General features: G+C 43.8%; 1 protein-coding gene across 1 annotated transcript in view; it reads left to right on the forward strand.

Moving 5' to 3' along the window:
- The window catches only part of LOC140527776 (acid-sensing ion channel 2-like), a 370541-nt gene extending 363302 nt beyond the window's left edge, over positions 1-7239 (forward strand). Inside the window, exon 10 of the mRNA XM_072644950.1 lies at positions 6183-7239. Within this exon, the coding sequence (XP_072501051.1) occupies positions 6183-6284 (102 nt within the window). The 3' untranslated portion in view covers positions 6285-7239. The remainder of the gene's footprint in view (positions 1-6182) is intronic.
- The last annotated feature ends 3785 nt before the right edge of the window (positions 7240-11024 follow it).

Raw genomic sequence — 11024 nt, forward strand, 5'->3', positions numbered from 1 at the left:
CTAAACTGAATTCATCATCATTTGCTTCCTCCTCTCCACCACAGACTCCTTTTATGAATCATTTCATTGTTACTGGTGTTATACAGAATCCTAAGCTGGAAAGCTAAGAATCATCTTGGCCTTTTCTTTCTCTGTCCCTTACAGACAGTGCTACTAAGAGCTGCAATTTCTCCTTTGGGATACCTTCCAGATTCATCCTTTCCTCTCCATTCCTCCTGCCACCAATGTAGTCCAAATGCTTCTTATTTCATGCCTGGATTACTGTAACAGCCTCATAGCTAGGCTCTTGGACTCATATCTCTTCTCATTCCTGGCTGTCCATCCCTGGCAATCCTATACTCTACTGTAAGAGGCAGCTAGGTGGTACAGTGCATAGAATACCAGTGCAGGAATCAGGAGGACCCAAGTTCAAACCTCACCTCAGACACTTGACCCTCACTAGCTGTGTGACCTTGGGCAAGTCACTTAACCCCAATTGCCTCATACTGGGTCATCTCCAGTCATCCTGATGAATATCTGGTCACTGCATTCAGATGGCTCTGGCGGAGAAGTGAGGCTGGTGACCTGCACAGCCCTCACTCAAAGTCAAGTGCAAGTCATGTCATCATTTCTCTGATGGCATGGTCTTCTTTGGCAGCGAAGGATGAACACGCATACTCTACTGCCAAACTAATCTTCCTAACAAACCACATATACACATAGCATAGCAAAATGGAAAGGTTCTATTTTTAATCAAAGGGCCTGGGTTCAAATGTTTTTCCTATGACTCTGTACCTATGTAACTTCTGTGGAACTGAGTCTTCTCTTCTGGAAAATGAAGGGTTTGGATTAGAGCATTGGATTTGGGAATAAAAACTGGGGCATGAACCTAAATTCTACCACTTTCTGTGATCTTGAGCAAATCTGGGGTCTCAGTTTCCCCATCGGTATAATGAAGGAGTTATACTAGATGGCCTCCAAGGTCCAATCTATGATCCTGTCATTCCCCTACTCAAGAACCCATGATGATTCTTATCACCTACCAAATCAAATCCAGACTGTGTGACCTTAGACAAGTCACTTCTTTGAGTCTTTTCTTCTCTAAAATACATATGCTTCAAAAAGTTTGTGTGGCCCCTTGTAACTCTAATTATGATACTTATATATTATATTTTTATATAAATATGAACTAGATAATAATTACAATGTTATAATACAGAGCAATGATTCAAACCCAGGTTCTCTGACTCAAAATTCAGTGCATTTTACACCAACCACATTTCTTACCTCTCCCCAGCATCCACCTTCTTCTTCATTTGTGGCTACACATTCCCCCATGATCATTCCTGACCCTATACCTTTACTCAAGCTCTTTTTGTAACCTGGAATGCCCTCCCTTCTCCTCTCCAATGAGCCATATCCCAACCATCCAAGACCCACTCAGAAGTCAAACCAGAGAATTTGAGAGTCAGGAAGGACCTCAGTCTTCGTTTTGTCTGACTCATACCTTAAAAGAGCCCCCACCACGACATACCTAGCAAGTAGTCACCTAGCCTCTACACCAAGATGCTAATGATGGAGAGCCTGCCACCTCCTGACACAGCCTCTTCTTCTGTGTTTGGACAGCGCTCATTCATTGTTAAATTTCAAACCTAAAACTTCCTCTTTAAGCTCACGCCTTCCTCCTGATTCTGTCTCCCTGGACCAAACAGAACAAGGTTGATCTAACTACATACATAACAACCCTTCATATACTTTTGTTTTGGAGGCATTTAGGGTTAAGCGACTTGTCCAGGGTCACAGAGCTAGCAAGTGTCAGAGCTAAGATTTGAACTCACATCCCCTGACTCCAGGACCAGTGCTATATGGACTGTGCAACCCAGCTACCCCAACCCTTCATATACTTGAAGAAAGCTATCGTAGCCACACACACCTTTACAGCCCAACCCCTAAGTGAGTCTTCTCTTTGCCATTCTAAATATCCCCAGTTCCTTCAATCAGGTCTCATCTCTTAGAGAAAGCTTTCCACGATTAATACACACACACACACACACACACACACACACACACACACACACACACATACACACATGCCCTCCCTTTTCTGAACTCCTATTGCACTATCACATAGTTTGAGGCTTAATTGATCTGCTACATGTATATTCATCCTGTCTCTCCTCCTAAACCAAAGATATCTTTGAATTCTCAATTGAACCTCTCACAGTACCATGTTCAAAGTAGGCATTCAAAGACTGTGGGTTGATTGGCTAATTTTCTTTTTCTCCTTTATCCTCCTGCATTTTTCCTCCTCTTTCCTTTCCTCCTTTTCATTCTCCACTTCCCTGCTTCTTCTTGGTCTGATCTGGCCTGGCATTGGTACCATTCACCATCTCCTAGTCGGATGGGTCCCTCAGTGCTGACTGGGTTGATCTGCCACTGGATTTCATCACCCAGTCCAAACTATCCCTGCCTGAAGCACCTCATCTGGTTCCCTTCTACACTCCACCCCTCCCTCAAGCTTTATTTTTAGCAGTATACTTGCCCAAAGCATTCAGTGTTTTCTCTGAGCACACAGAGGAATAGGACTGGTCAGGTGATTTATGCCCACTTGTTCATGCTGTGGTTTTACCTCCCATCTCTCCTGCTCCACTCTATCCAGAGTTGACCTAAGGAGGGTTATAAAACTGTAGGGTACTTATTTATCCTGAAACCAAGTAGACTGTAGCCCAGCCCAACACTCTAAGCTGGCTCTACTGCCCAGGCATACCAGGAAAGGGTTTGCCATTTGTTACCTGGAAGTCTGCCTAAAAACTCTCATACATTGCCACTGCCTTCTTAAAACTCAAGTTCAACTACTTCTCATCTGATCCCTGAACTCCTGGAATGCACTGTCCCAAAGGGCCCTTCATCCAGTACATCCCTTTGATGAGAACGTTGGTTCAGGTCACTGGGTGTGAAATTATTCGATAATACATCCTCTTTAGAGTGATCTTAGGTTCAAATCATGGAGAGAGCCAATGGCCTTCCCTTCCCACTTTGGTTCCTACTGACCTGGATTCCTCATTAGGCCCCAGAAGAAGCTAGAGACAATATTCAGACCTATGAATGTCCTCAACCATCCCTTCTTTCCTCCTCTTTTGCTTTTCTCTTCATCATTCTCTCTCTTTTGCTAACGTAATCTTCATTTTAGACATGTGTATAGGAAAACTACTCTATTTGAAATCTGAGTTCAAATCCTGGCTTAGCTACTTCCAACCATAAGACCTTAGGCAAGTCTCTTCACTTTCATGGGCTTCTGTTTCCCCTCAGCAGGGGAAATTCAAGGGAGTTGGGGGGGGGGTGATAATGCTATATTGGAGTTACAGAGCTATAGGTTTAAATCCCACTTTCTATTTCTTATGACTTGTATGAACTTTTGTGGGCCTCAGTTTCCTCATCTGTAAAAGAGAATTAAACTAAATGACCCCTGAAATCCCTTCTGACTCTAAATCTGTAATTCTGTGACCCCTGATTCTCTTATCTTATGGTTACATGCCCTCTTATGCCTCTTCTAGGCCCTCTTCCTCTTTTCTAATCCCAGAAGGAACTTGCATTCAGCCTACTCCTGGTTTGACTATAGGATGTACCCTTCTCTCCACTTGGTCATCTCATACATACAGTGTCTTTTGTCATGGAAGAGATGGAGATAGGTAGACAGAGACAGAAGAGAGAAGGGGAAATGAAAGAAACAGAATAAAGAGCGGGGAAGGAGAGAGACAGACAAAAAGAGGGGGGAAAAGAAAGAGATAGAAGAGAGAAGAAAAAAAGGAGAGAGACAGGCAGAAGTATGAGAGGAAAAGGAAAAGACTGACAGAAGAGAGAGAGAAAAGGAGAGAGAGAGAGAGAGGGAGGGAGGGAGGAAGGGAGGGAGGGAGAAAGAAACACCACAAAAGCTCAAGGCAACCTATCCCAGCTCCCAGAAACCTAATTCAGATACCCTTCTATAGGGCATATGATCTTAGAGCCTTAGATTTGGTAAAGGACCTCATATGCCACCAAAGATGGCATCAAGCTGTTAAGAAACTGAGGCATCAAGCAGTTACGTGATTTGCCCAAAGTTACACAGGTGGTAAGGAGCAAAGTCAGAGTCTGAGCCAAGGTCCTCTCTCTATATACTTTTTCCACAGTACTACACTGAGGAAACTGAGACCCAGAGGGGTCAGGGGATTTGCCTAAAGTCACATAGTTAAAGTAACAGAGCCAAAATTTGAACTCATGTCCTTTGACTCCAAATTCAGCAGTGTGGTCTTCATAACAAACTGACTAGCAGAGGATGACAGCCCCAGATCCCCAACACCCTGCCCCCTGCCACTTCCTTTTCTACTCAGGGTTATCTTCCATCCTGGCACCCCCCTACTTTATGTCTCTAACCTCAGCACTTGAGTGCTGTGAATTCAGTCAGGCAGCCCATCCTTCGTCTACACCATGGACAGCAGCTGGGTTACCAATACCCCATGCTTAGGGCAGTCCATTCTTCCTCCCTACCATGGACAGCAGCTGGGTTAGCCATACCGCAGGCTTGTTACTCCCCAGGTCCTTCAGCAGACAGACGTGAGAAGACTAGAGGGGAAAGCTCAGTGGAGCCAAAAACACTGGAGGCAAGCTAGGCCATGGAAGCCTGAAAACAAAGGAATCTTCTCTAGAAATATAAACAGTGGGACAACTTGTTCCATGGAATTGGAGGTGGGGGAGCAGAGGGGAGACCAAGTTGGTGATGAGAGTGAAGCCCTCTCAGTCCCAGAATGAGCAATGGATTTGGAGTTAAAGAATCTGACACTGCCTGTGTGACCTTGCTTTTTGACCTTTCTCTGCCACAAATTTCCTCATGCGTAAAATAAAGGACAGTTAGGTGGCGTTACTGTGAATAGAGCGCTGGACCCAGAGTTGGAAAGACATCTTCCTGACTTCAAATCAGACCTCAATCACTTACTAGCTGTATGACCCTGGGCAAGTCACTTCACCTTGTTTGCCTCAGTTTCCTCATATGTCAAATGAGCTGGAGAGGGAAATGGCAAACCCCTCCAGCATTTCTGCCAAAAAAACACCAAATGGAGTCATGGAGAGTCTGACACAACTGAACAACAAAAAATAAAGGGGCCAGATTTGATGGCCTCTGAGGTCCCCTCTAGCTCCACAACGATGATCCTGTGATCCTATTCACTCCCTGGTCCTCAGTTTCTTCATCTGTAAAATGATAGGATTAGCCTAGATTAGCCTCTAATTCAGCCAATGAAATCAAATGAACAAACATTCTTTAAGCACTTCCTATGTGCTAGGCAATTCCTAACTTTAATGTCATCAAGGTATTTATGATGCCCTCTCTCCCTACCCAGGATCTGAATGATCCTCCTTCCTCCCTCTGCTTTTGTTTTTCTTGTTTGGTTGTTTCAGTCATGTCGGACTCTTTGTGACCCCATTTGGAGTTTTCTTGGCAAAGATCCCAAAGTGGTTTGTCATTTCCTATTTCAGCTTGTTTTACAAAAAAAAAATAAACTGAGGCAAATAACTTGAAATGACTTGCCCAGAGTCACACAGCTAATAAGTGTCTTCAGCGGTATTTGAACTCAAGAAAAGGAGCCTTCCTGACTCCAGACCCAGCATTCTGTGCATCATGGCACCACCTAGAGGCTTTGTAGTACTCTCCACCAACATAGAGGGAGGCAGAGTGTTATGGTAGAAAGAGCTCTGGATCTATAGTCAAAGAACTTGGGTTCAAATCCCACATCCATGATTTACTACTTGGGCAAGGACTTTGGGCCGAGACACTTACTTCATCTCAATTTCATCATCTGAAAAGAATGAGTCGATTGGATCAGATGGCCTCTGAGACCCTTTCTAGCTCTAGGTCTCTGAGGTCAAACCCTTCTTCAGACCCTTACTACCTATGTGGTCCTGGGCAAATCATTGAACCTCTTAGTGCCTGCATTTCCTCATGTGAAAAATGAAGGCGTTGGACTAGAGTTGGTTCTAAAGTTGGACTAGAATCCAATTACAGTTGGACTAGGTGGTTCTGTGACGTTTCTAAAACCTTCCCCAAGCTGAGACTTCCCCAGGCACAGAATAAGACCAGTATATTGCCCAGTGCCCTGCCAACCAAAGGAGGACTCAGGGAAACCCAGCAGTGGGCCATGCACTAAGTCTGCTCCACTTCTCTTCCTCCCCAGAGTACCTGCGACACGATGCCAAACCACTCTGAAACCATCAGCCACACTGTGAACGTGCCCCTGCAGACGACTCTGGGGACCCTGGAGGAGATTGCCTGCTGACACCCCCCACCCCGAGGACGGTCCCGTCCCCCACCCCAATGAAATAAACCAGAACTTTGAGACCCTGAGACCCAGGAAAGGGGACGGCAAGCTCAGGGCTGAACCCAATGAAAAGAGTCGATCTCTATGCATTTAAAAATATCTATATATATACACCACACATACACACAACAAAACAAAACAATCTGCCAAAACCTAGCAAGAGCCACCTTTGACTTGATTCCGTCCTCGTTCCCCATGGGGTGTGACTCTTCTCGAGAAGAGAATTCCAATTCTGGAACTGTGCGTGAACAAAGCTGGCCAATTCTCCTACTTTACTGCCAAATGTAGAAAACACTTGCATGCTTGCCCTTTTTACTGCGCCGTGTCCATCTCTGTCTTTCTAAGCCACATTCCTCTCTTTACGGTTTCTGGTTTTCACTCCGAGGCCCAAGTGCTGGCGGGACGAGATCACAATCCTGACCTCTTTCCCCGATGACAAAAACCACCTTTACTAACTCTGCCGGCCTGAATGAGAATAAAAACCGAGCCACCGAGTATGAATCTGACAGACCCTCGAGTGCATTTTTGTCCTTGTGTAGTTTTCACTGGTTCTTCCAAGAAAGGGCCAGGCATTGTGACGGCCACGCCCTCCTCCCTAAACCCCAGCTGGCCCCAGGGCGTCCTTAGCACCAAAGGGGACCAGTTCCCAGCTGCCCAGGGAGTCTGGGACAGATTCAGTGACCTGGAAGATCTATTCATGACTCCTCTGTTGTATTTCTATTGTCATGTAGCTTGTACACCCCGGTCCTTTTTCTTTGAAATGGGGGAGGAAAGGGTTGGTTGGTTTTTGTTTTTTTCTGTTCATTTTTTTTCAAAGCTTTCATGGGATTTTGTTTGTTTGGAATTTTCTTTACCATTAATTTATTCTGTGCTTCAAACCACAATCATATTAAAGCTGGTCTTGTGGAAATGACCAGTCTGTGTTCTTTTTGCCTTGTCTCCAAACCCTAGTCACTTTCTCAGAGGGTTCAGACTAGAGCCAACTGGCTCCAATCAGTGCAGTCATCCTGTGGCTATCACATCAAGGGGGCTGGTGGGCTGGAAGCTGACCAAAGAGATGCATTTTAGAAAAACATTTGTTTCAGAAACCCAGAATTTAAACCAGCCCTACTTGGCAGGATTGTTGATGAGGGCTTTCATTGCCTGTTTCAAAGTAAATGAGATTTCAGCAAGAATTGTACTCAAAAGGCAAAATTTGTCAACTCCCTTGCTTTGGATTTTCCATGGGCCTCAAAGCACCTCACCCAGTCCTAAAAGGCACTCATACCCTTATATTATTCATGATTCTTTACTGGTCTTGTTCTATCTTTGGAGGTAGTGTGGAATAGTAGATAGAACACTGGACTTGGAATCGGGAAGACCTGGGCTCAAATCTAGCCTCAGACACTAACCAACTATGTGACCTGGGAAAGTCAATTAACCTCTCAGCCTCAGTTTCCTCATTTGTAGAATGAGAGGTTGGACTTGATAGTCCTGTAAGGCCTCTTCTAGCTCTCAATCTGTGATTCTACCATGCCTAACAAGAGCCATATGCCTTGAACCTTCAGCCTTGTATGATGGAATAACCATTGGGTTTGAATCCTTGCTGTGCTCCTTCTCAGCTGTGTGACCTTAGGAAATATGATTTACTTCTCTGAGCTATAGCTCTCTCATCTGTAAAATGAAGCTATTGGCCTCAATGACTTCAAAAATCTCTCCTAGCAAGATCTTTGTTCATCAAAATTTAATTCACCTGTGTCTTGTTCCCCTAGGATCCCACTATTAACTAACTAATTAGATAAAGTAAATCAGATTAAGTTCTTAATAACTAACCATAGGAATGGTACCTCCTTGGCAACTTGCATTTTAGCCTAGGTTTTCAATGCCTTAGCCCGCATCATAACATGGAGTGTGGATTGGGGCAGCCGGGATCTGATAGCGATAAGAAATCTTTTACTGATGTCAGACACCAACCCCAAAGTGGCATTTCTCAAAGTATGATCCACAATAGGGATATCCAAGTATCTTAATTATAAGACAAGAAATGCTGATAACCCCACAATGACCACAATGACCTCTGCTTCAGGCATGGATAAGTTATGGAGAGGCAGCATGATATAGTGGGAGGAGTTATGGTTTTGGAGTTCATAACCCTAGGTCTGTAACTTAATGCTTTTATGATCTTAGACAAGTCATTCCACTCTGGACCTGTTTGCTCATCTGAAAAATAAGACAACCGGACCAGCTGACCCCTGAGACCTCTTCTGGCTTTATATCTATACGCTTAAGGTCACCCAAAGCTTTCTCTCCCAAGTTTCATGCGCCAAAACTGAGAGTGCTCTTTGGGGCTTTCCAAATGGAGAGCAATATAGGGTGTCCCAAAAATCTTAAGTAATTATAACTTAAAGCTATTAAAGCTTTCAACTGCACTAAGACTTTTGATACATGCCACATAGTAACCTGTTTACTGTAATATACAGCCTGTGTACTAACTTTTTTCCTTAGCTAATATATTTTGATACAGCATGACCTGGACTTCAGAACAGAGAGAGCCTTCACTTGCATCTGTGTGTGTGTGTGTGTGTGTGTGTGTGTGTGTGTGTGTCCAGGAAAAACTTTACCAAGCAGATGAAAGTACAATGAAAAATGACCTTACCTCAACTTTTTTAAAACAAATTCATTTGAAGCAGGGAAAACAGAGATTCCAGGGCACAACAAGGCTAGTCCACCATGGGAGAAGGGGGAGGCAGGGCAGCAGTTCATCTGCAAAAGGGAAGTCAAGGGAAGAAAACTTATGCTGGTTTCCAATTTGGATTAGTCTTACTTAACAGATGCTAAGCTCAATTGTTTCCTGCTGCTAAAGGAGTATAAGTTTTGTTAGTGCCCTCTACATTTTGACACACTGCTCCATTGCCACATCCACAGGCCCATACTCCAACACATACTCTTCAATCATGTCTCTTTATTAATCAACAAGCATTTATTAAACACCTCCTGTGTACCAGATACTGTGCTAAGCCCCAAAGACTAAATAATAAGAAGGAAACCATTTTTATCTTCAAAGATCATACATTCTAACTTGGAAATATACATTAACTCCCAGGAAATGAAAGCCTCAATTACATCCCATGGGCTGCTGTAGATACTGGAAGTATTGAACCAGAGAGTTTTGTTATCAAAAATGTTTCAGAGACAGTTCAGTGCAGTGGAGAGAATACAGTCAGAAGACTCGATCTCTGGTCTTCTTGCAATGTGGTCTTGGAAAAATCATTTCAGTATTCTGAACCTCCATTTTCCCATCTCTAAAATGGGGGGTCTGCCTACCTCAGGGTTGTTGTAAGAATCAAATGAGGTAATATATGTGGAAATCCCTTGGAATACTGCTCAGCTTTATGCCAATATGAGGGATTACTGTTATATTTTTGTATATTTGGAGAGAGACCATCTTGATGCACCTATAAAAGATTCTCTTTGCAAATGTCACTTTTCCTCTCTACCATTCTTACTGGTTTCTTTGTGCTGAGTTTTTTCAGGTGGTTAGAGTAGGGGGCTGTTTGTTTCTTTTTTATCTGAGGAGAGCAAGTAGGCAATGATGGGATAATGGAGAAGAGAATCCACTCCCCAAGCTCTTCCTAAGCAGGTGCAACATGTCAAGCACTATTGTAGGTTCTAGGGACACAAAATAAAAAATGAAATAGCTCCTGCCCTTGAGAAGCTGAAGTTTTATTCAAGCTGAACCATGCAGTTTGTTGGGGATGTAATATATAAACTGATAAGTAAATATAAAGAAATTAAGGAAGGGGAATCATTCTTTTTCTATAATATTCAAAAATGACATCGTTGAATGTTGTCTGATTCTGTTAAAAGAATCCTCTGTTGAGAATGAATCTCCATGGCCTTCCTAAAGTCATTTGTCACACCTCTATGTAAACATGTAGAGCAAATGCTCTCCAAGAAATGCCAAGCTACATTTCATGTCTTCGCCTCTCTGGCAATGAATCCCATGCTAGGTTGACCATTTCCTCTCCAGCTAGATCCAGTCTCACACTCCCTCTCTCTTAGCCTCCAGAGCAACCTCTCCATGCGATCTGTTTTCCAGATATGCTGATGTCCTTCACTGTTTGCTGTGGCCTCTGGCATTGCAACCCAGAGTAGCGTGCCCAGTGTTGGCAAGCTGAGAGCTTCCCCAGGCTGTGTCCTCTTGTTCCAGCTGCACCAAGCTCTCAGCCCTTCTGGTAGCTCTGTGTTCTCTCAGCATCCTGTCTTGCACTGGGTGTTAGAATGCTTTGAAAGCTTTGACCCCTCTGGACTCTCCTCTGGTCAGCAATACAACCATCACCAACCCCAATATGAAAAGAGAGCTCTGTTCTTTGGTCTTGCTCATGACCTACATATAGCTTGACAGAAACACAATCAACCTCCCAAAGTCACCCAAAGCACAATGTCTGCCTATCCTGTTAGAGATGGACACAGATGCAGAACTCTCTTTTATGAGACTGCACCCTGAGGAGTCTGTGGACTGACATGTCACTAGAAGGTCCTAAAACAAGATTGTTTCAATCTTGGAAAGCCAGACCCAGGCTTGTTTGTCCCAGTCTTGTCTGAGTACATAAACCATAGGCTATCTGAGAAGTGTCAAGTCAGATTTCCTTGCACCTGCTTATGATGTAAGAACAACATGGAGAGGGATAAGAGCTATCTGCAAATGTGGATCCAATT

This window comes from Notamacropus eugenii, chromosome 2 (assembly GCF_028372415.1).
Source record: "Notamacropus eugenii isolate mMacEug1 chromosome 2, mMacEug1.pri_v2, whole genome shotgun sequence".
NCBI classification, from domain to species: Eukaryota; Metazoa; Chordata; class Mammalia; order Diprotodontia; family Macropodidae; genus Notamacropus; species Notamacropus eugenii.